This window comes from Somniosus microcephalus, chromosome 3 (genome assembly GCF_052327205.1).
Source record: "Somniosus microcephalus isolate GS21.2 chromosome 3, FLI_Smic_1.0, whole genome shotgun sequence".
In the NCBI taxonomy this organism is placed as follows: domain Eukaryota; kingdom Metazoa; phylum Chordata; class Chondrichthyes; order Squaliformes; family Somniosidae; genus Somniosus; species Somniosus microcephalus.
Window position 1 is genome coordinate 284,019,455 of NC_140989.1, and position 25,575 is coordinate 284,045,029.

Genomic DNA, 25,575 nt, shown 5'->3' on the forward strand with positions numbered 1-25,575 from the left:
TTAAAACACTTAAAAGAGTGAATACTATATATTTGTATAGCACAATCACGCAGTGCTTTTGAAATTTGAAATTATAAAATGATGACATGTTGATTTAGGAATTTGCTAATATTGATTAAAAAAAACCATGGTTCAAAATTAGTGACAAAGGAAGTAAACTTAACATGGAACGGCTTTGATGTCGTTATACTTCGCAAAAAATTGACATCTTGATTGAACTTTGCAGAGCTCAATAAAGCTGGCTATATATCCTCCTTAGGATTCTCATAACGGCTCTATTGTAAGTGCAGCGCCCGGGGTAAAACTTTTCCATGTAGACGACCAAAGTCCTAGGTTTCATCCTCAGTCTGTGTTGCAGTAGCTCATCTCAGCCAAAGTGGCAGCAGTGGTATTAAAATTGGCCTCAATGCCCCTCAACTCGGGAGGTGAAAAATCAGCTGGGATTGCTAATTCTAGTCATTATTCAGTGCTGCTTGCTGGAAAGTAGATGTCTGGACATTAAGTGAGAATAGGATCAGACTTGGCTGTGATTCCATTCACAGATGAAAAGCCTAAAGGCACTCACTGTGCAGACTCGCATATAAAGAATGGGTAAGGTAATGGATGGCTGCGAGCACCCCAGGAACGACATGGAGGTGTTTTTAACGTTACTGATATGCCAAGATGATAGGCAGTCAGTGCCACAGCTCTTGTTCCAAAGACACAAACGTGTCTTACAACACATAAATTTACACAGAATAGTTTTTATTGTATTTAAGGGAGATGTAAACAGAAAATCAACTGTTTTGTAATACTTCAGGAAAAGAGAACAAATACATCATGATCTAACTATAAAAGATGGTGTATCTAAGGCTTAAGATAAAAGGTACCCTGAAGTAAAATACTTCAAAATGCAGGCCTAAAATTTCCGAAAGTAAACACCAACTCCTACATTTTAAATGGGTGACTTCTAAAATTCCCTTACACCTACAGACATTGCCACTTTGTAGATTCTTTCTCAACAGTCGATAGTGACAGCAAGGGCCAATCAGATAACTGATGTTTGTAAACCAGTTATATAATCTTTTCGTCCCAGACCCAGGTTCACCTGTGAAACTTTGATAGGCACTTGCATCAGTCTCTAACTAATACATGTTAATGAATAACAAGAACAGCAACTGTCTTAATATTGGAAAAAAACGTTCCTTGCAGCACAAAATAGAAAATCATGGATCATGATGGATTAGTAGGTAAATGCCTTATGTAGTGTGGTACTCTGCCATAGAGACAAGGTCCCAAGCTTGATCCTGGTCTGTACTGAGTTAGATGATTGGGGCAGTAGTAAGAGCACGACAACTAACTTTAGTGATTCTTAGGATAGGGAAGCAAAAAAAATATTCCGGACTTCCACTCCTGATTGCTATGAAGTAGCGCGTGCACACAACCACGTAAACACACACATCCACATCAGTTGAGGTCGGTTATCAGTGATCATTGCCATGATGAAATAGTCTGTTGATTGTGTCTTAGCTCACACATAAAGAACGGTCACTTGGGCGAGGTACAGTGGGGCAGCCAGCAGCCACGGAACCACATCACAACAAAGTCTGTGTCTTCTTCAGAAAAGGAACAATGAGAATTGTGGGAAAAAACCATCAGCGCTCAGATCAGTACATCTTAAACTTCTTTGAACGATTTTTTATGAAGTAACAGCCATCTGATTTTGCCAGTTTTGCTCTATTTACGCAGTTTTATGTTGACTTTATGGATGGCTCCTCCCTGCTTTGGAGGTAACATCAGTTCAAGATGAAACTGTTTAATGATCAGCCACAGGAACCAAGCAGCAAATCAAGTCAGGTATATATAGAAGCATTTTGCTAGAGAGACAAGTGAAACAAAAATCGTGACAAAACGGAGATGCTCTTTACACCATTCCTTATTTTAGCTCTGTCCAGTTGCACTGTCCAAATACAAGCAGATGATTATGCCTTGGCGTCAGCTTCTCAGGAAGAATCCAGATTTGCAATGTTGGATGACGTGAGGATTTTAGCCAATGGCCTCCTTCAATTGGGACATGGTCTCAAAGATTTCGTCCAGAAGACTAAGAACCAAGTCAATGATATATTTGACAAAATTAACATATTTGACAGATCCTTCTTTGAACTCTCGAAGCAAACAAATGAGATCAAACTTGATGAGCAGGAGCTAAAGAAAAGGACTATAATTCTACAGGCTAACAACGAGGAGTTGAAAAACATGTCGCTCGATATCAGAGAAAAAATAAATGGCATCGTAGAAAACCGAACTATTCTAGAAACAAAAGTAGAAGGTCTCGAAGACCAATTATCCGAACTGACTGAAATCAAGACAGAAATATTGGAGATAAAGGAGTTCCCATCTCTAAAAGTAGGTACATTTTAATGTAAATAATGACATGTTACTGCCTCGGCCTTGAGCTATAGAGACCAGAAAAACCCCGGGTACGATCCTTGGTCTGTGCAGTTAGCTGATCTTAGTCAGAGGGGTGCTACAACTGTCCTTAGTGTCCTTGAGCTAAAGAAGAAGGAAACAAAATCCGCCTCCACATTCCTATCCAGTGACCCCTGCTGGTAAGTTCACTTGTGGATATTAAGTGAGGACAGAATTTGCTTGGCTGTGACCCACATGGTCAAATAGCTTTTCAGCACTCACTGTCTAAATTCGCATTTGAAAAATAGTCACTTGTGTGATGTACTAGAAGGCAGTTGGTATGCAATACCATAATGATGCAGCAAGAATAGGGGAAAAAGCAGCTGGGCCTCCGTTCAGTGTCTGCCCAGCTGTGAGATGTTGGCCAAGCTCCAATTCAATTATGTACTTTTCTTGCTCACCACTGAAAGACAAGAGAATGCTATTAAGATGCTGAGTTAAATCAGCTTTCATAAAGCAAGTGAAAGGGCCCTATTAAAATAGAACTATTAAAAACTACTGGTTCTAGAGTTTTTTTCCCTCTTCCCTTTAAGGAAGTACCTGACTTCCATTTGGCAACAGCTCACAACGGCATGACTGATCTCTGAGCTTACTGTGTGGAGAATTACACGCACAGGCCTGCGTCATATCCTTACATGGTGCAGCTTGCTTACAGCATTCTTGAGAGCAGCTCTCAAGCAAGGCATTGCTTGGGGGTTTGTGATACTTGACAGGAGATTAGTGTGTAACATTACCCTATACTATGTTTGTACCTACTGTAGGAAGTAAGGCTCTGAAGTATGTTCGAAGACAGTAGCTCATCTCTGTGCAAAGCTAATGGCCCAGAACTTCGGGTCTCCACGGGTAAGTACGCATGGGGTACTCACCCGTAGGCCCAATGGAAGTGCCGGTTTCGTGCATGCGTGGGAAACCGGCACTTCCGTTCCCCTGAAAGAAGGGGTTCAGAGTTCGAACACGTGAGCAGGAGAGGCTGCGCGTGTGCATCGAACTTCGTTTTTTTTTGCAGGTTTTCCCGGGAAGGTAAGTCTCCAGAAGTTAGACATTTAAAAAGCAGGCGTAAGGCCTGCTTTTTACAAGGTAAGTGGTGAATTAATTAAAATTAAAACATTTTTTCCACAGGTTTATTATTTTTAAATACTTTAAAGAAAGGTAAGTTTATTTCTAGCCCCATTAGAAAATAAAATTATTTTTTTCAAAAATTTAAATTATTGTTTAAAATAGTTATTTCATGTAATTTATAGTTTATTTTAAAAATGTGATTTAAAAAAAAATTTATTTGAAGGTTTAGTGATGTTTTGGAGCCCGTAGTATTTCTAAGTTTTGACAGCTCTTCCTGTCAAACTTATGAATGGAGCATTCCCTGCTCCGATTGGCTCCCCATGGCCCACGTGATCCCAGGGGACGCATCAAACTAACTGCGCCCCTGGGATACGCAAGCACCGTGCGCCGGCAGTTGAAGCAGGCCCAGGATCAGAATTCCACGGGGGCCCACAGCTCAACGGCCGGCGCGCAAGGTAAGTGCAGGTCGGGGGCTTACACCCGCGGGAAGCCTCCGACCCGAATTTCTGGGCCATTAACATAGAAACATAGAAGATAGGAGCAGGAGTAGGCCATTCGGCCCTTCGAGTCTGCTCTGCCATTCAATGAGATCATGGCTGATCATCCAAATTCAGTACCCTGTCCCTGCCTTCTCCCCATATCCCTTGATCCCTTTAGCCTTAAGAAATATATCTAACTCTTTCTTGAATATATTTAATGAACTGGCCTCCACCGCCCTCTGTGGCAGAGAATTCCTTGAGCTACATGCATGTGGTTTATGATACTATCTCTACTGCTTTAAAACAGTGCAGAATGCATTATTGTGCAAGTATCATGCACACCATGCCACACTCATCTTGTGAAAATATTTATGAAAATGACAATTTTAAAGACAAACACTTCGTTTCTACATTCAAAGCAAATCCAGTTATTCTTTAAAAATGTCAAAATCTTTATCAGAAATTCAGGCACAGCAATTTATTGTTATATGACAAGTGACTACAGTTCAAAAAGTCCTTCATTGGCTGCAAAGCACTTTGGGATGTCCGGTGGTCATGAAAGGCGCTATATAAATGCAAATCTTTCTTTCTTTCTATACTCGGTGTCATTTTATCCATTTTGCTCCACTAGGCTCTTATTGAAGAACAGAATAAAAATATCAAAAGCTTGATCAGCACTATACATGACCAACACAGTCAACTGGACAAGCAGAACCACCAAATACAGAAGCTGGAAGAAAAGGTAAGCCACAATTCACTTTATATTCCACGATACACTCTGTGCCCAAACAAATATAATTCTAAAATTATGATGTCACTCCTGCCTGAATGAGCATTTTCAACAGAGCAAAACTGTCAAACCATTGAGAGAAGACCAGAACCATTTCACAATAACAGCAAGGCTCAAACCTTCATAGACGTTTAGACAACATCTTGATTGATAAATGCCCATGCCAATATGAAACAGAATCATATAGGCCAGCAAGGTCCCATGTTCAAACCCCAGTCTATGCTGTGTTTGCCGATTTAGTTGGTAGGGGGATTACAACTGGCGGCAGCATATGTGGATATCATACGAGGACAGAATCGAGATCAGAAATTCTGCTTCCCACATTCAAATAGCCTGCCGATATTCACTGTCCAGGCTCACAAAGAAGAATGCCCACTGGGGTGTGATAACAGAGGACACACTACACCATATCACAACAGAAATCACACCTTCAAGGAAGAATGGGAGGAAAAAACTCTAGTAGGAAGGAGATGGGAAAGGGGAGGAAGAACAATTAAATCTCTCTGAATCTACAGTGGTATGTACTAGAATAAATTACATATTTGTATTTCAGCAGCAAATCTATATTAAAAGTATATTACAATAGATAAAAATGTTTTCTTAAAAAATACAGTAAACAATACATCTTTTACAGCTAAGAGTCACCTTCTTACAAGACAATCATAGTGACAGTCAACCACCTCAGAAGCCCACTACTTCCAAATACGTTCACTACTTCCCCAGGAACAACACACAACTGTCGTCTGATTATAATGGTAAGAAATATCGACAAAGATCAATTGCACATTTAGGATAAAAAGCGTAAAACAGTTACAGAGATTTTATAAATTAAAATATCAAATGTTCCCAATAATTTGGTATTTTGTCAAGGAATACTGTACTGGTGTTGTCACTAGGAATTCAGTAAAGTGTTAAGATGGATGTACAAAATCTTTGTACAGTGAATGGTGAAAAGCATCCAGCAATACAATTATACATCCCATCCTTCCAAACTTGGTTTGTGTCTGGAGATAGAGGAGTCTATGTATAGATGAGCTATATGTCATTGGAATGGAGTACATGTCTGCCCCTGTTGCTGGGAGCAATTTAAGCTGATGAATTAAGAAGATAGATATTGCACGACATTAAAGCATATTACCTGTAGTGTAAACTTGAATTTTCCTCTAGTACCCTGGTATTGAGAGTCTAAATATGCCAAGTGATAATGCTAAAATATGAGAGATACTGATCTTTCTATAACTTAACATAACCTTTTTCATACAGACAAGTACATTTGTAACCTGCAAACAGGAAAAAGAGTTTATATTAACACTTAACATACCTTAGTCCCCCCCCCCCACCCCCATTAACTTAGGAAGAACATTGGAACATAGGAACAGGAGTAGGCCACTAAGCCCCTCGAGTCTGTTCCGCCATTCAATGAGAGCGTGGCTGATCTGTGACCTAACTCCATTTGCCCCACATCCCTTAATATCTTCAGTTAACAGAAACCTAGCATTTAAAAGTAACAATAAAACAATAGCAAAATACGGCGGATGCTGGAAATCCGAAATAACAACAGAAAACGCTGGAAAAACTCAGCAGGCCAGGCAACATCCCTGGAGAGAGAAACAGAGTCAACGTTTCAGGTCGAAGACCCTTCGTCAGGACTGAGAAAAAAAGGCAGGAAATGAAACAGATTAAGAAGCAAGTTAGGGGGCTGGGAAATGGGGGAGGGAATGAAAGAATAAAAGGGAAGGTCTGGGAGGGGTGAGGAGACATTAAGAGATATTCAAGGCAAGAGACGAGATGGTAATAGGACAAGTAAAGAGACAAAGGATGGCTCTAGAGGCAGTGTGAAATGCGCTGGCAGAATGAGAGACAGCTGCCATGTGGGAGAGAGAGAGAGAGAGAGAGGGAAAGGCACAAACCAAAAGTGTGGATAAAAAATATATAAAAATATAATAGGGGCCGAGGTTATGATCTGAAATTGTTGAACTCGATATTGAGTCCGGAAGGCTGTAAAGTGCCTAATCGGAAGATGAGGTGCTGTTCCTCGAGCTTACGCTGAGCTTCCGTGGAACAATGCAAGAGGCCGCGACGGTGAGGTCTGAGTGGGAATGGGGCGGTGAATTGAAATGACAGGCGACCGGAAGCTCGGGGTCACCCTTACAGACTGAACGGAGGTGCTCCGCAAAGCGGTCACCCAATCTGCGTTTGGTCTCCCCAATGTAGAGGAGACCGCATCGTGAGCAGCGAATACAGTATACTAGATTGCAAGAAGTACAAGTAAATCGCTGTTTCACCTGGAAGGGGTGTTTGGGGCCCTGGACAGTGGGAAGAGGGGAGGTATAAGGGCATGTGTTGCATCTCCTGCGCTTGCACGGGAAGGTGCCGGGCGAAGGGGAAGGGGTGCTGGGGGTGATAGAGGAGTGGACTAGGGCATCTCGGAGGGAGCGGTCCCTACGGAATGCTGAAAGGGGAGGGGAGGGGAAGATGCGTTTGGTGGTGGGATCACGTTGGAGGTGGCGGAAATGGCGGAGGATGATCCGTTGAATGTGGAGGCTGGTGGGGTGAAAGGTGAGGACAAGGGGAACCCTATCGTGGTTCCGGGAGGGAGGGGCAGGGGTGAGGGCAGAAGTGCGGGAGATAGAACAGACATGGTCGAGGGCCGTGTCAACCATGGTAGAGGGGAATCCTCGGTTGAGGAAAAAGGAAGACATGTCGGAAGCACTGGTGTGGAAGGTGGCATCGTCGGAGCAGATGCGGCGGAGACGGAGAAACTGGGAGAATGGAATAGAGTCCTTACAGGAGGCGGGGTGGGAAGAAGTGTAGTCCAGGTAGCTGTGTGAGTCAGTGGGCTTGTAGTGAATGTTGGTCAATAACCTATCCCCAGAAATGGAGACGGAGAAGTCGAGGAAGGGAAGGGAAGAGTCAGAGATGGACCAAGTGAAGGTGAGGGAAGAGTGGAAATTGGAGGCAAAGTGAATGAAATTGTCTAGTTCAGGGCGAGAGCAGGAAACGACACCGATACAGTCATCAATGTACCAGAAAAAGAGGTGAGGGAGGGGACCCGAGTAGGACTGGAACAAAGAGTGTTCCACATATCCCACGAAAAGGCAGGCATAGCTAGGACCCATGCAGGTACCCATAGGAACACCTTTGATTTGGAGGAAATGAGTGGAGTCAAAGGAGAAGTTGTTCAATGTGAGAACAAGTTCAGCCAGGCGGAGGAGGGTGGTGTTGGATGGGAACTGGTTGGGCCTCTGTTCAAGGAAGAAGCGGAGCGCCCTCAGGCCATCCTGGTGGGGGATGGAGGTGTAGAGGGATTGTACGCCCATGGTGAAAAGGAGGCGGTTGGGGCCAGGAAACTGGAAATTGTTAAAGTGGCGGAGGGCGTCAGAAGAGTCGCGGATGTAGGTGGGAAGAGACTGGACAAGGGGAGAAAGGACAGAGTCGAGATAGGAAGAGATAAGTTCCGTGGGGCAAGAACAGGCTGAAATGATGGGTCAACCAGGGCAGTCCTGTTTGTGGATCTTGGGAAGGAGGTAGAAGTGGGCTGTGCGGGGTTGGGGGACTATGAGGTTGGCAGCCATGGGGGGAAGATCTCCAGAGGAGATGAGGTCAGTGACAGTCTTGGAAACGGTGGTTTGATGTTCGGTAGTGGGGTCAAATTAACAATTGACCCAGTATCAATGGCTGTTTGCGGAAGAGTGTTCCAAACTTCTACCACGCTTGAATCTAGTAAATCAACAGAGACTTCATATGGTCAATGTCTTTGCTAAGCTCTGGTAGATGAAAAGGGTTACATGTGATTCAGATATCTAATCTCAAGGTCTTTTAACCTTTGTAGATCTTCCCACTGACTGCAACGACATTTACAATGAGAGAGAGAACAACAGTGGTGTGTACACAATTAAACCTAATGAATACAAAGCATTCAATGTGTACTGTCAGCTCACAGCAGGTAATGGTCGCAGCTTTACTGCTATTTTGATAAGATTCAACCCAGCAAAGCAATGTATGGATGTTTAAAAAATTTAAAATTAAGAGGCCATTATTTTTCTCTTTTCCACCTTAAAGATGCTGACTCATTCAGGTGTAGGTTCCATGGCTGTCATCAGCCCTGCAGTACGTCAGACCAGTGACTTTTTTTTATTCATTCTTGTGATGTGGGCGTCGCTGACAAGGCCAGCATTTATTGTCCACCCCTAGTTGCCCTTGAGAAGGTGGTGGTGAGCTGCCTTCTTGAATTGCTGCAGTCCATGTGGTGTAGGTACTCCACAATGCTGTTAGGTAGGGGTGTTCCAAGATTTTCACACAGCGATGATGAAGGAATGGCAATATATGTCCAAGTCAGGATGGAGGGGAACTTGGAAGTGATGGTTTCCCAGGCACCTGGTGACCTTTTCCTTCTAGGTGGTGGAGGTCGCGGGCTTGAGAGGTGCTGTTGAAGAAGCCTTAGCGAGTTGCTACAGTGCATCCTGTAGATAGTAGATAGACCCACTGCAACCATGGTGCGCTGGTGGTGGTGGGAGTAGATGTTTAAGGTAATGGATGGGCTGCTGATCAAGCGGACTATCCTGAATAGCGTCAAGCTTTGAGTTGTTTACATATGAGCTAGACAGTGACAATGGGGCGCATTACATGCCAAGCTTAGTCCTGTCCTCCTTACCTAATGTCCACTCACACGCACTTTACAACAGGGATAACTGAGGACCATGCACACATAGACTTTCCAGCTGGTGTCCCTGGATAGCATCAGGAAAGGGAACTCAATTGATTGCTTCCCTTCGTGAGCAATGAAGCCATCTGTATTGGCACTTCTGTCAACTTGGCTGAGAGCGACTGACTCAATATAGATTGAACCCGGGACCTTTGTGGTGTGTGTGACTCAGTTTCACATGGTGCATTTATCAGTTAGGCCAGTGGACGCTGAGTACCAATTTTCAAAACTGCTGCATTGCTTCAGTTATATAACTAACATTTGGTATAAGAGAGCTCAAAGCAGTCACATAGAACGCTGCTTCTGTGGCTTGGGACAAAATTAGGAGCTTTTGTACAACTAACTTGTTGCTGCATATATCTATATCTATCTATAATAATCTATCTATACCTTGCAGTGGGCGTTTAAGGAGTTAGGCATTAGATTGAGAAACAAGGCCTGGAAGGTGAAAATCTCCAGGTTGCTTCATGTGCAACATGCTGGAGAGGAAGATGAGGAAGGTCATGTGACTGTAGGGCAGGTGCAGGAGGGAAGGGTTCACTTTCTTGCGACACTGGAGTGAGTTCTGGAACAAGGGAAGGCCATACCGAAGGTGCAGCTTTCATCTGAACCAAAATAGCACCAGTGTCCTTGCAAAGAAGGTAAATAGAGCAGTGGGGAGGATTTAAACTAATATGGCAGTGGTGGGGGGGATGGGGGGCAAGAGTGGTTGAGGAAAGTTTAGGTTTGAGACTGGAGAGCGAGAGCAACACTAATAAAGCTGTTAAGATAGAAGAAGGATACTTAGCTGAAATAAAGTGAGAAAATGTTATCACAGGAGATAGGGATAGAAAGAGGCTTTAGGATAATGAGAGACAAAACCTGTTCTTGGGATACACAGATGATTTGGACTTGGTAGGAGGGGTACAATTTCAAACTTTGCTGAATAGAGGGTTTGGCAAACAGTGAGGAGGACAGTAAAATAATTCAGAAAGGCAAAGACAGGTTAACAGAATGGGCAGACACTGGAGGGTGTGGATAAACAGAAAGACCTAGGGGTTCAAATGCATAATTCCCTGCAAAGACAAGTGCAGGTAGTTAAAGCCATAAAAAGGCCAATAGAAATTTGGGTTTTTATAAACAGGGCATTTAGTACAAGAGGAACGAAGTATGATAAATTTGTACAAAATATTGCTTAGGCCATAGTGAGAGTACTGTGTGCAGTTTTTGGCATCCCATTATAGGAAGGACCATAAGGGAGAAAGCAAGGACAGGGTACTGAATTTGGATGATCAGCCATGATCTCATTAAATGGCGGAACAGGCTCGAGGGGCCGAATGGCCTACTCCTGCTCCTATCTTCTATGTTTCTATAAAGCCATAGAGGGCATACAGAGTAGATTTAGCAGGAGGATGCAAGGAGTGGGAAATTATAGTTATGAGGAGAGAACTGATATTTTCACAGGATCAGAGAACACTAAGGAAAGACTTTTTTAAATGATGAAGGCCTGTTATGCCTTTAGGTAACCCTCTAATAGGATGTTCCAGTGTTAATGTGATACTCTGGAGACTACTTTAAGTCTGCATGGAGTGAAAGGCTCTGGCCATCAGATGGGGGTGAAGAGCACTTTTTTATCTCTTTGAAGTTCACCTTTGTCAGGCACGTGTGTCAGCTCAGTGGGTAGGTTGTGGGTTCAAGTCCCACTCTAGAGACTTGAGCACAAAAGTCTAGGCTGACACACCAGTACAGTGCTGAGGGAGTGCTGCACTGTCAGAGGTGCCGTCTTTCAGATGAGACGCCAAACCGAGGTCTCGTCGGCCCTCTCAGGTGGAAGTAAAAGATCCCATGGCACTATTTCGAAGAAGCGCAGGGGAGTTATCCCCCGGTGTTCCGGGTCCCCATGGGTGAGTACGCGCTGGGTACTCACCTGTAGGGCCAATGAAAGTGCCGGTTTCATGCATGCACTGTGCATGCGCGGGAAACCGGAACTTCCGTTCCCTTGAAGGAAGGGGTTCACAGGTCGAATGCGTACGCCTGGAACTTCCATTTTTTTTTTACAGGTTTTTCCGGGAGGGTAAGTCTCCAGCAGCTACGCTTTTAAAAAGCAGTCGCAAGGCCTGCTTTTAACAAGGTAAGTGGTGAATTAAGTAAAATTAAAACATTTTTTCCACAGGTTTATTATTTTTAAATACTTTAAAGAAAGGTACGTTTATTTTTAGCCCCGTTAAAAACTGTAATTAATTTTTTTTTTAATTTAAATTATTGTTTAAAATAGTTATTTTATGTAATTTATAGTTATTTTTAAAATGTGATGTCTTTTTAAAAATCTATTTGAAGTTTTAGTTAGGTTTTGGGGCCGATCTCTATTCATAGATTTGACAGGTTCTATGAATAGAGATTCCCTGCTATGATTGGCTCTCCATGGCCCACGTGATCCCAGGGGACGCTTCGAACTAACTGCGCCCCTGGGATACGCAAGCACTGCGTGCCGTCAGCTGGAGGAGGCCCAGGATCGGAATCCCACGCGGGCCAACAGCACAACGGCCAGCGCGCTGTAAGTGCAGGTCGGGGGCTTGCACCCGCAGGAAGCCTCCGACCCGAATTTCTGGCCCATCATCTGGTCATTATCAAGTTTGTGGGAGCTAGCTGTGCGCAAATTGGCTGCCGCGTTTCCAACACTTCACTGACTACACTTCAAAAAGTACTTCATTGGCTGTAAAGCGTTTTGGGACGTCCGGTGATCATGAAAGGCGCTATATAAATGCAAGTCTTTCTTTCACATAGATTTTCCTCTCTGTGAGGTTAGCACATTACAATTTTTAAAAACATTTTTTAGTTTTAACCTGCCCGCCCAACCCCTGACCTGAAATTGAATTGCTGCAGCCTATGGCTTCCCCGTGCATCCTTCTGTCTCATTTAGCTTCCCTGCTCGCCCTTCGCTTTCCTACCTGCTTTTTTCACCTGCCAATGGGCCTCCTGGTTCTCCCCTGCTGGCTCTCTTTGCCCCTTCTGGCCTGCAGTGGACACCTTCCTACTTCCAACATCGAACCCTGGGGCTCTACTATGCACAATAAGCTCTAAGCCTCCAATTCGCCTGCCGGATTTATTTAAAAAAAATCGAAACTCTTGCCTACACCCAACCCAAATGCTTGATTTGTGTACTCTGATATTGGAGTTTTTCATCATATGTGAACAATCCACCCAAATCAAATATGCAACCAAAGAAAACAAACACTTGGGAGAGAAGAAGATTTACTCCCAAGAGGGTAGGAAAAAAGCTAATAGTTCAGGGCTCTCGGTGCAATTACCTGCAGCCTCAGTCTCTAGTCTCACTAACTGGGTAAGTACCTGGAATCATGTACCAGAACCATACTTTACATTCGGTTCTTATTTTCAGAGGGTGGTTGGACAGTCATCCAGCGAAGATTTGATGGGTCAGTGGATTTTGACCAGCCTTGGCAAAGCTATGAAAATGGTTTTGGTGCACTGGAAGGTAAGAAGGATATCCAAACATATTTTCAAAACATTTTCAGAAAAATTTTACTTGGATGTAGTTTTCTAAGATATATAACTTGAGTGGAGGGGGAGGGGGGAGGGGGCGGGGAAGTTATTCTGGGTTCCCGCTCCCAATTGCTATCAGGTGACTCCCATGGGAAAAAAGTGCACAGGCATGAATGGGGAACTGATTAGGCAGAATCATTATTTGGCTGTGATACTCCCCACGGCTGTAGGGTCTGGCTAACACTGTCCAGGCTCACACCTGAAGATTGAGAACTTGGGCAAAATATCAGAGCGCTGCCAGCATTTGTGGAACTGCACCCCACAAAAAACCAACACCTTCAGGAGAGGAAAATTGGAAAAATTAAATGGAAAGTGATGTGTTTTAAAAATCAACATACTGCTTACTTGTTGATGTTACTGAAGCTCCACAGTGCTTAAACATGAAATGTTGTTCACCTAGTCTTGGATCCAAAAACCCTCCCACTAGGCTGTTCATCGCTTTTAATGAGAACTGCGTGCTGAGAGTTAAAATGTTAAGGGAAAATTAAAAAATGGCAAAGATGAGTCCTAATTTGAAGACCAGTTCCCACATGGCTGCTTGGGAAGGAGGAGAAAAATAATCACACTTAAGTCTCTTTATTAAATTGGAGGGACGTATTTGTCGGATGAAAACTCTAGGGTAGGATGTTTAAGCCTTAATCCTGAAACATCCCTTTAGACCTTGGAAGTTAATTTTAATGAAGCAATTTTGTCCCATTTAAAATAATAGAATTTTCAGAAATGTAGAGTATCCAGAAGTACTCAACCCCAGCCAATTGACACCCTCTCCTCCCGAGGTCAAATGAAAGCATTCTCTAGAATTCCATTCTCCTCAGCCAGATGCCACCGGGCAGAAATGAAAAGCAGACTGCACTATTCAACCAAGGTGTGGGATAGTGTTAATAGAAGTGTACACAAGCTAAATTTACTGTCTGAACCAAGGAAGAGAGGTGCAACTTTTTTTGGAGAGAGGAGAAAGAAAAGAGGCCAATTTGGATGCAGGGAGAGGAAATGTTTTATCTCATAAGTAAACTTCAGGCAAAATTTTTTTTTAAATTTGACATTAAACTACTCTTGACCTTAATAAATGATAACATTCGTAATGCGCAGTCATGAGAAACAAATATGGTTAAAGAATGCAGTAAGTGAAAAAACGTTTAGTGTTGAGGAGACATGACCCACACATCTAGTAACACTGTCAACATTACCAGTGAGGTCATTTTTAAAAAACCCACTGACTCTCCAACTGTTCTCGCTTCCTCACACGTTCACAGTAACTTTACAGCACTAGTTGGGCCTCCACTCGTCATTACCTTTTGAATTTCTCCCTACTTTAGCATTGGAACTCCTCAGGTAAATAACTCAATTTTGACACACTACGTTCCTCCTTCAACCAATACAGACACACAATAAAACAGAGGGCACTCTTCTCACTGCTCTTTGTGGAAGAATGGCTGCCACATTTGCCTAGGTAATAATCGTAACTGCAATTCACGTGTAATATCCTTTGAGAGATTTTCACGATAAGAAGCTATATAAAGGTGATAAAGATCTACTACCACATGTGGAGCAGTGCCAAAATCACACACTTAAGCCAATAACTTTTAATGTTGTGCCAATATATGTCTTGTCTGCTGCTCTTAATTCACCATTTCAAATTGCTCCCGTCAACACAGACCTATAACCAGCAGTACTTCAACTTATTGGGCCGGATTTTCCGACCCCCGCGGGTGTGTACGAGGACACACGTAAGGACCTCGCAAGTGCCGGTTTCAGGCATGCGAAGCGCATGCACTAAAACCCGGCACTTCCCGTCTGTCAAGAATCCTCTTGACAGACCCTCCGCCTGCCCGGGAGATGGGCCCCCGCGGGCAGAGAGTTCCGCTTTCTGCACAACTTCCGCCCGCTGAAAACCTTTAAAAATCTTACGCCTGGTAAAAGCAGGCGTACGGTCTGCCTTTACCAGCATAAGAGTTAAAAAAATAAACAAATAAAAAATGTTCACTCATTTATAGTTTAAAAAATACTTTAAAAAAAGGTAAGTTTATTTTTAGCTCTGTAAAAAACTTTAATTATTTTTTTTTTTAATTTAATTTTTGTTTAAAATATTTAATTTAATGTAATTTTAACTAATTTTAAATACGTGATTTAAATTTTTTTTTAATGTTTAACTTTTTTTAAGAGATCCCCATTCACACTTTTGACAGATCTGTCCGTACGGACCTGTCAAAGGTGTGAAAGGTGATTCCCTTCTTTGATTGGTTCCCCATGGCCCACGTGATCCCAGGGACACTTGCGAACCGCATGCGCCCCTGGGATACCTGGGCCTCTGTGCATTTCGTAGAGCAGGGGCCCAGGATCGGAAGTCTCGGGACCTACAGAGCCAGCAGGTAAGTGCTTAGATTTTTTCCGATCAGATGCATCCGCAAGCAGGAAACCTCCGATCGGAAATTCAGGGCCATTGTTACACAGCTCAAGGTGCTATCTCCAGATACAAACCAGGTTAGGAAGGGCAAATTAGTAATTGACTTGTTCGCATTTCTCATGGTTTAAGTGGACATGCCACAAATATTTCATACACTCACCACTGCACTTTTTAATTCCGAACCCCCCTCCCAAACGTGGTGAATCATGCTGGGCTACAGTTCCACAGGGTGGTGAATCATGTTGGGGTACAGTTCCACAGGGTGGTGAATCATGTTGGGGTACAATTCCACAGGGTGGTGAATCATGTTGGGGTACAATTCCACAGGGTGGTGAATCATGTTGGGGTACAGTTCCACAGGGTGGTGAATCATGTTGGGGTACAGTTCCACAGGGTGGCGAATCATGTTGGGGTACAGTTCCACAGGGTGGTGAATCATGTTGGGGTACAGTTCCACAGGGTGGTGAATCATGTTGGGGTACAGTTCCACAGGGTGGTGAATCATGTTGGGGTACAGTTCCACAGGGTGGTGAATCATGTTGGGGTACAGTTCCACAGGGTGGTGAATCATGTTGGGGTACAGTTCCACAGGGTGGTGAATCATGTTGGGGTACAGTTCCACAGGGTGGTGAATCATGTTGGGGTACAGTTCCACAGGGTGGTGAATCATGTTGGGGTACAGTTCCACAGGTACTGGCCACTCTCCAGTGTGACCCTTGGGGCTCCACCCCAGTAGCCAGCCATCATGTGTATATGAGTATACAGCAAGTTATTTAGCTGTGTGAACTAGCACAACAAAGTGCAATCTTTGGCTTCAGCTACTTTCCATATATGCACACTTTCCTTCAAGAGTTACTGGACCAAAAGCAACACTCCTACTGCCACCCCAGCAGAGATCAGCTAACTCAGCACAGTTACAATAATCTGTGCCTCTGTGAATAATACTGTCGCCAACAAAAGAAAATCTGACTGATGAAAGCTTTCAAAATTCAAACAAGATTTTTCAACTTTAGGTCAAGCAACTCTTTCTAAAAGCTGCATCAAAAAAGAAAACATTCAGGTCATGCTTGCTTTATCTGACCAGTATATCCGCCCAGAGTTAATGTTTAATTCTAGGACCTCCAGCACTGATAACAAAAGCAAATATTACAGTCCTATTACACAACCTTCCATCAATCTTACTGATCCTGCATGTTCTTTGCACGTTGGACCAATGTTGCAGTGGCTAGGAGATCCTGTACCATTCAGGTCAGAGTGGAGCACTCCCCTTCTCTCCTGAAGGTGCTGCTGACTTACACAGTTCCACAGGCACAGTACCTGACACCATTTTTTGTGTGTGAGCCTAGAATATAAATGTCAGAAGGCTATTGAATAGGGAGGGCATCACAACCAATTCCAAACTTAAATTCATGCTCCCGGCCTCATTTCAGCCTTGGTCCAAACATGGACAAAGGAGCTGAATTCCAGAGGTGAGGTGAGAATAACTGCCCTTAACATCAAGGCAGCATTTGACTGAGTCTAGTATCAAGGAGCCCTAGTAAAACTGAAGTCAATGGGAATCAGGGGGAAAATGCTCCACTGGCTGGAGTCATACCTAGCACAAAGGAAGATGGTTGTGGTGGTTGAAGGTCAATCATCACAGCCCCAGGACATCGCTGCAGGAGTTCCTCAGGGCAGTGTCCTAGGCTCAACCATCTTCAGTTGCTTCATCAATGACCTTCCTTCCAACATAAGGTCAGAAATGGGGATGTTCGCTGATGACTGCACAGTGTTCAGCGCCATTTGCAACTCCACAGATAATGAAGCAGTCCATGCCCGCATGCAACAAGACCTGGACAACGTTCAGGCTTGGGCTGATAAGGGGCAGGTAACATTCACGCCACAGAAGTGCCAGGCAATGACTATCTCCAACAAGCGAGAGTCTAACCACCTCCCCTTGACATTCAATGGCATTACCATCACCGAATCCTCCACTATCAACATCCTGGGGGTCACCATTAACCAGAAACTTAACTGGACCAGCCACATAAATACTATGGCAACAAGAGCAGGTCAGAGGCTAGGTATTCTGCGGCGAGTGTCTCACCTCCTGACTCCCCAAAGCCTTTCCACCATCTACAAGGCACAAGTAAGGAGTGTGATGGAATACTCTCCACTTGCCTGGATGAGTGCAGCTCCAACAACACTCAAGAAGCTCGACACCATCCAGGACAAAGCAGCCCACTTGATTGGCACCCCATTCACCACCTTAATCACTCCCTCCACCACCGGCGTACCGTGGCTGCAGTGTGTACCATCTACAAGATGCACTGCAGCAACTCGCCAAGGCTTCTTCGGCAGCACCTCTCAAACCCGCGGCCTCTTCCGCCTAGAATGACAAGGGCAACAGGCGCATGGGAACACCACCACCTCCAAGTCACACACCATCCTGACTTAGAAGTCTATCGCCGATCCTTCATTGTCACTGGGTCAAAATCCTGGAACTCCCTCCCTAACAGCACTGTGGGAGTACCTTCACCACACGGACTGCAGCGGTTCAAGAAGGCGGCTCAAGGGCAACTAGGGATGGGCAACAAATGCTGGCATTGCCAGCGACGCCCTGATCCCATAAACGAATAAAAAAAATACTTTTGAGCAGGGGTCACTGGATAACAATCTGAAGCTGAAATGCCGACTGATGTTTGCCCTCACTGGGTCACTAAGGCCAAATATATTACTTCTACTGCCACCCAGGATGAAATCTGCTAACTCAGCAAGTCAAAGGATGGAGCCTACAACCATCCTGGTATGTATCGCTCATACCACATTGGGCAGTGCAATCTAACCAACTAAACCATCAGAGGGCCGACACCATTTTGCTTTAAATTGGCTTCCATAGAAGGGAGGAAGATGTCACGTTATCGTGGTTTGTAACACAGATGTTGGACTTGGTTGTGATGCCCTCCTGAATGAATGAACTGCCAACCCTCATAATCTAGGATCGCAGATGAAAAATAGGTACTTGGGTGAGGGCTACCAATGCCTGTGGAACTGTACCCGTGCATGAGTTAGCACATGTGAGGATTGGATTGGATGGTGCTATAATATCCCCACAGTCAGTCAAATAGTCTGCTGCCATTCACTATCCAGCTCATGTGAAGAATGTCCACTTGGGTGAGGGCAAGTTCCTGCAGAAATGTACCCAAGCAGAGAGGGAGAAAATTGGCCAACCCATCTTCCTTGCACCCCCAATAACCTTGGTCAGCCCCTCGCCCCCCACCTCAACACTGGTGTGGGAACCTTGGTTCTAGTCTATTAATACTGAAAAGATAAACAAAAGAATGCACAAAGCTATTACTATGTTTCTGATCTTTAAATTCAATTCTTCAAAACATTTTTATTTAATCCTTTGTGTAGGTGAGTTCTGGTTAGGGCTGGAAAAGGTGCACCATATTACACGACAGGGAGAGTACATACTGCATATTGAATTGGAAGACTTGAAAAGTCACAAGCGTTTCATAAAGTATACACTCAGCCTGGGAGAGAGAGAGACAGATTACACTCTGCAACTCTCTGACAGCCTCCTGGGAAATCTCCTCAACGCAATGACTGAACAGGCAGGAATGAAATTCTCCACCAAGGACAGGGACAACGACATGAGAAATGACACTAACTGCGCTGAAAGTTATTCAGGTAACTAATTTAAAAAAAACACTTGATATCTATTGTTCACTATGACAAAGGATTCAAGTATCAAATAAAAAACAGTACGTTAGGAGTAAGAAGGGAAGTCAGGTGGATCTTTTCACCCAAAGGGTAATTGAGTTGTGGAATAAGGTAGCAAGAAAGGCAATTGAAGCAGACAGTATACAGGGTTCAAGGGGCATTTAGACACTTTTCCAGAAAGGGCAAAATTAAGGTCTATGATGAAAAGGTGAGTAAGTGGGATTAAGATCAATCGAAATGGGACAGGGTTGTTGGGCCTAAGAGAATGTTCCTGTTCCTAAATATTCCTATATCCTTATTTAGTCAGGATCTCTAAGATAACCTTAGAATATAAGCTTTCCAACTTGCATTTGGAATGCTGGAATGAGAATAATAGGTTTGGGAAGAATAGCAGTCCCACTCAGAAAAATGGCAGATGGGCAGAGATGCATTCAGAATAGTCATCCAGGTGGTTGTTTTCTGTCTAAGAGACTTGTTGTGGATGGTCTCAGCGATGCTGCAGTTTAACTAGTGAAACACTTGTGTTTTCATTTAGTGAAGATCAGGTATAACTCAGAAGTATTGGCCCAGTGTTAGAAGACAAATGCATCACCTGCTTTTGTATTGAACTATATAGTCCAGGGAGGACCCAGGTTCAAAACCTGGTCTGAGCTGAGTTAGATGATCTCAGCTGGGAAAGCAGTCAGGATTACTATAATTAAAATATCATCTCATAGTTCCTGTATCTGATCAATAGCCCTGCTGGAAAAGCAATCTGTGTGGATGTTGTGTGAGGATAGAAATGGGCTCAACCTTCTCAGTTGAATAGCCTGCCAACAATCACTGTCTCAGCTCACACATGAAGAATGGCCACTTGGCCAAGTACCAGAGACACCCAGGGCTTGTTGGATTATAAACAGTTAGTGCTTTCAAGAGAGGGGAATAAAGTGGAGAAAAAAACAAACTTTACCCAATCTCCTCTTGAATTTTGTACAATAAATGGAACATTCAAGAATTACTGAACAGTGGAAATTACGCAGGCTGGAATTTTTACCTGCAGACTGGCTGGGAGCAGGGCGGGGGGGGGGGGGGGGGGCGTCCGGAAGTATGCAGGAAACCCAAAAGTCTGGGTTTCCCCGCACGCTGTGCATGCGCCTGATGTCAGGCTTGGCTTCCAGTCGAGTGGGGAACTCTCGACGAGGCCGCAGGACCAGGTAGGTCCGATCCCCGAACCCGGTGGGCGGGGGTCCAATCAATGCAGGTTAAATCCAAGGCTTCTAGCCTTATTATCACATTTAAAGTGCTAACCCACCTCCTGGGAGCGGGTTGGCTGCCCGCCCGTTGTCCCGCCTGAGTAAAAGCCGGAAGTCAGCAGGCTGGAGCCAGCTACCTGACATGCTTCCAATTTTTCCCCATTTAACCCCCCCCATCTGCACCCACTCCCACCCGCTCACCTATGTTAAAATTCCACCCCCCCCCCATGTGTCTACACATCATGTTTAATGTTTCTTATACCAAGGTTGAAATTTTTTTTTTGAAAAGGAGGATGGTGGTTTAACGCATGCGGAGAAGCCAACTTGAATGGAAAATACATCAAAGTAAGAGCAAAGGGAAAACTGGAGCGAAGGAAGGGAATACTTTGGAACACTTGGAAGGGAAAGTCATATTCCCTGAAGTCAACAAAGATGATGATCCGTCCCTCCAATTCAGAAAAGTTTGACTGAAGAGCATTCATTTAGTTTCAAATACTGTGGCTGCAACAAGATATGGGCACTGATGCTGTTACTCACTTCTCCGCAATAGTGAACACAAAGGGTTTAGTACACGAGTAACATTATTAAGTTATGAAAGCTGCGTGAGAATTCTGTGGAACACACGTTAATATTCACAGTGACAAATTTAAATGGTGTTATACACACATAGATTTCCCATTGTATTGGACAAAATAGTAGGTAAATTTGCAAAGAAACCCCTTACTTTCCATTGACTTTTCCAAAATTATGCTTATAAAGTGTGCAAAAGTCAAATCTAGTACCACGTAACCTTGTATGTCAGTTAAATTTAAACAACTGATCATGGCTGCAGGTCTGAAAATACACCAAAATAAATCAAATACATTTTACCACAGAGACTAATTCCAGTGTTCCTCGAAATACAGCAATCAAACCACAGTGGGTGGGGAGCAGTTACCAAGTTAGTCAATAGAAAATCCGTTTTATTCCATTGGAAAGTTACTATTCACCATCAGATGACTAGGCTATCACTGTATTTGATGAAAAATACTGAGTCACATTGACTTCCACAATCAATTTTCTCCACAAACCATAATGCTGATTTCTATGCATTAACACAAAGATAACGGAAGCTTTAGATTGATTTATAATAATCATTTTGTTTTCACTAGATTCATAATCATTAGAAAATGTGACTTACATATCAAATATTTATGCAGTAAAAGCTTTGTACTTATGGACTATACTCAGTTCAGAAAATTAAGCATACTATTTTACAAGTGTTAAATGTTATATTATATTATTTCATATATAGTGTTATTGCCCTGAGAAGGTACAGAGGCAAACAAAGAACAATGATGATTCTGGGTACCAGGAATTTAAGTTATAAACAGAGATTCAGAAAAATTGGGCTTGGGTACTGGGGTTTGCAGTGGGTTAGACAGTGACCTTTCACCTTTGGCCCTGGGTTTAAATCCAGCCCATACTGACGGAATTAAAAAGTTTCCTCTCCTTGCTGTCTGTAACAGTTTGAACACAAAGTTGTTGGAAAGTTGTTGGGCTGCAGGAGGTTACAGAGATAGGGAGGGGCGAGGCCATGGAAGGATTTGAAAACAAGGATGAGAATTTTAAAACTGAGGCGCTGGTAGACCCAGAGCCAATGTAGGTCAGTGAGCACAGGAGTAATGGTGAATGGGACTTGATTCGGGTTCATGGAGGGTGGAAGATGGGAGGCCGGCCAAGAGAGCGTTGGAATAGTTGAGTCTGGAGGTAACAAAAGCGTGGATGAGAGTTACAGCAGCAGATGGGCTGAGGCAGAGGCGGAGACGGGTGATGTTATGGAGGTGGAAGTAGGCGGACTTGATGACGGAGAGCATATGAGGTGCTCAACTCAGGGCCAAATAGGATGGCAAGGTTGCGAACAGTCTGGTTCAGCCCGAGACAGTGGCCAGGGTGGGGGTTGCAATCGGTAGCGAGGGAATGGAGTTTGTGACGGGGGCTGGATGTCGGACAAGCAGTCTGACAACACAGAGACAGTGGAGGGGTCGAGAGAGATGGTGGTGCGGTACAGCTGGGTGTAGTCGGTATTCATGTGGAACCTGACGTCATATCTTCGGATGTAGGACCTAACGGCCTTTCACTATTCTTAAAAACTGATGTTTTATGTTCAAAAATTACAACTGTTTAATGATTACTGAAATACTTACGAAGTCAACTTGCCACTTTGTAAGTGCAATAATTGCAATATGTTCGCTGAACCAAAGTTTTACCAAAAGCACAATGTTTAAAAATGATTTAAAAAACTTCTGAAATTATTTCCGTTGTCTGTGAACATTTTTTTTATTTAACAAAATCTCTACCTCTGCACCAATATTGATTCTAAATAATTACAGCCCTGCCTGAGAAATTAAACTAGAAAAATATTTATTCCAGTCTATTAATAGCTCCATGGAGATTTCTTATTGAGCATTTGTTTCGTTTTATTTCACATTTTACCGCTCCTTTTATCTAATCCTGTGGTTAGCCATATTCAGGTTTTCCTTTACTGTACTTAGTAAAAACATGACCTTCCTGGCCTGGTTAAGCCCTTTCACAAGATATCTTTACACAGTGACCTTAATGGACAAAAAGCTCGTCATTCTGTAAAAATGGATCTTTACGCAAGGACTAACCCTTAAGAGACAACATAGCACAAACAATTTTACAATTTAAACTTTCTTGGGGTAACACAAGGAACTAAGAAATAAAAAAAACTGAACACCGAAAAACAAATAAAAACAGAAGTTCGCAGTAGGCCAGCCAGCGACTGAAAAGGAAAGAAGATGAAACATTTCAAGCAGGATTCTTCATCAGAACCATTATCTCCCAGATCATCAAGAATATAATCCCACTGATTCTAATCTTACCGTCCTACAACTCACTTCGAACTTCTTCCCAAAATTAACAATTAAAATTTTATAGCACTCCTCGTGTAGGAAAGACATATGGGCGCACTTTATAGGGTGGTGGAAAAGAATAGGAGGAAAAAGGGAGTTTGAAAAATCAACTAGGGTTTCCACTTCAGACAGCTATCTAGTGACCCCACTGGACTGCGAGATAAGGACAGGAATCAGCACAGCTGTTGTAACCCCCCCCCACCCCCACACAACCCCCCCTCCACAACCCCATGGTCTATAATCTGTTAATATTCACCATTAAGACCTAGGAAGTGAAGAATAGCCACCTAGATGAGAATCACAGTTCTAAAAACTTATGTCATTATAGACAAATTCTCACAATATTGCAAATACAACAATCTCAAAATCCTGGTGTAAAATCGGTATCCAAGCTTACCTAATGGCCTAGAAATTCAGTATAGCCACGTTTGGGGCGCTACAGCCGGGCGGCCGCTAAAGTTTGCGCCCGGCGCAACTTCGCGCCACCTTCGCTGATATTCAGTGGCATCGCCCCAAGAGGTTGCTGCTGCGCTAAAACAGGCGATGCACGACTATCATTAGGCGCTAAGCCTGCGGCCCGGGGCGAAACCCCCGAGGGCGGGCGCAGCGCAGGTGCGGCGAGCTGCTGATTGACGGCAGACACTCTGGCGCCGGTGAGCTCTTAAAGGGGGAGGGTGGATTTGTTTTTTTGAAAGGCCGAGACTGGTGTACTTGTGTTTTTTGAAAGGCCGAGACTGGTCGATTTGTGTTTTTTGGGGGGGCTTCTCTCCATTAGTTTGTAATGTGGGAAGGGCAGAGGTTTCAAAGAAATAAATGTTCTTAAATCGCACTGTCCATGCTTTCTTTTGGAAGTCCTGGTTGCCCTGCTTGGCTGAGGGCTTGTGGAGCGGCTACATTCATCAGCTGACATTGGCACAAGCCATTCCCTGAGAGTGGGCCTAGAACCGACGTTCAATAAGCCGCCGACGGGCGGCCCTTGCACTTTCTGCCTCCCTCCTGTGCTGGTCCTCCTCCTCCTCCTCCTCCTCCTCTGGTGGTCCTCCAATGTCTGGTGGCAGTGGCTGAGTCCTGCGGATAGCCAGGTTGTGCAGCATGCAGCACACGACCACGAAATGGGAGACTCGCTCAGGCGAATACTGTAGGGCTCCTCCGGAACGATCCAGACAGCGGAACCGTTGCTTCAGGACGCCAATTGTTTGCTCAATGATGTTCCTGGTTGCTTGATGGCTGTCATTGTATCCCTCTTCAGCAGGGGTGCTGGGCGCACGGAGCGGGGTCATCAGCCATGTGCACAAAGGATAGCCTTTGTCCCCGAGAAGCCATCCTCGTGGGTGAGGCTGGGCCTGGAACATGTCTGCCACAGAAGTCTGGCGCTGGATGAAGGCATCGTGGCTGCTGCCTGGAAAGCGGGCATTGACAGCTAGGATGATCTGCCTGTGGTCACACACCAACTGCATGTTGAGCGAATGGTAGCCCTTCCGGTTGCGGTAATCCTCGGCATTCTCCAGAGGTGCCCGCAAAGCCCGCAAAGTCAATGGCGCCCTGCACCATGGGGAAGCCCGCTAATGCTGCAAAGCCCATTGCACGCTGTTGCTGCTTGACAAGGGCCATGGAGAAGGAGATGAACTGACGTCTCCTTCTGAAAAGGGCATTGGTCACCTGGTGGATGCAGCAATGCACGGCAAACTGGGAGATGTTGGAAATGTCCCCAGTAGCGGATTGGAAGGAGCCGGTGGCATAGAAGTTGAGAGACACCGTCACCTTCACTGCCACCGACAGAGACGTCCTGCTCCTCAGATGTGGCTGCAGATCTCCGCGAAGCAGGTGGCAGATCTCAGTGACCACCGCCCTTCGGAATCGCAGCCTCCGAACACACTGCTCGTCAGACATGTTCAGATATGAGAACTGCTGGCGGTATACCCTGGGTGGGTAAGGCCTCCTTTGCCGACACCTGTTGCCCCCTCTCCGTCTGGCCATGTCTGCCACTCTCTCACGGCGTCTGTGAGCCCTTTGAATGCAATGGAGAAGGCCAACGTTTGCACCCATTGCAGCCCCCATTATATGTTTCCAATCAATGATATGGCTCTGAAGTTAAAGACAAGTGGAAAGCTGTGGCCTGAAGCCACAAGTACCTGTGCGAGTGTTGAGCCAAAGCAGAAAGCTCTCTACCTTTGTCTCTCTGCAAAGATCCGTCTCTCACAAAGAAGGAGTGTTGCAAAATGGCTGCCTTTTCTACTGCAGGAGGAGTGCCCTTTAATTTTCGCCCCCCGCGCCCCGCAGCGACTGAGAACCGTTCCC

The 25,575-nt window shown here is 44.4% G+C and overlaps 2 protein-coding genes across 9 annotated transcripts in view; one reads left to right on the plus strand and one right to left on the minus strand.

Annotated features, from left to right (window-relative positions):
• dock7 (dedicator of cytokinesis 7) overlaps positions 1-25,575 on the minus strand; it is a 210,576-nt gene that overhangs the window by 125,690 nt on the left and 59,311 nt on the right. The window lies entirely within an intron of this gene.
• Positions 1,738-22,656, plus strand: angptl3 (angiopoietin-like 3). Its single transcript, XM_085982680.1, has 7 exons — positions 1,738-2,385; positions 4,618-4,728; positions 5,411-5,531; positions 8,609-8,722; positions 12,858-12,953; positions 18,822-19,097; positions 20,652-22,656. The coding sequence occupies exons 1-7, from the start codon at positions 1,897-1,899 to the stop codon at positions 20,831-20,833; spliced, it is 1,389 nt and encodes a 462-aa protein (XP_085838806.1). The 5' UTR covers positions 1,738-1,896; the 3' UTR covers positions 20,834-22,656.

Bases quoted from the DNA above. Each gene is read 5' to 3' on its own strand.
- angptl3 (XM_085982680.1), top strand. From the start codon at position 1,897: ATGCTCTTTACACCATTCCTTATTTTAGCTCTGTCCAGTTGCACTGTC. The intron at 2,386-4,617 runs GTAGGTACATTT...TTGCTCCACTAG, and splicing joins AGGAGTTCCCATCTCTAAAA to GCTCTTATTGAAGAACAGAA. The intron at 5,532-8,608 runs GTAAGAAATATC...TAACCTTTGTAG, and splicing joins ACTGTCGTCTGATTATAATG to ATCTTCCCACTGACTGCAAC.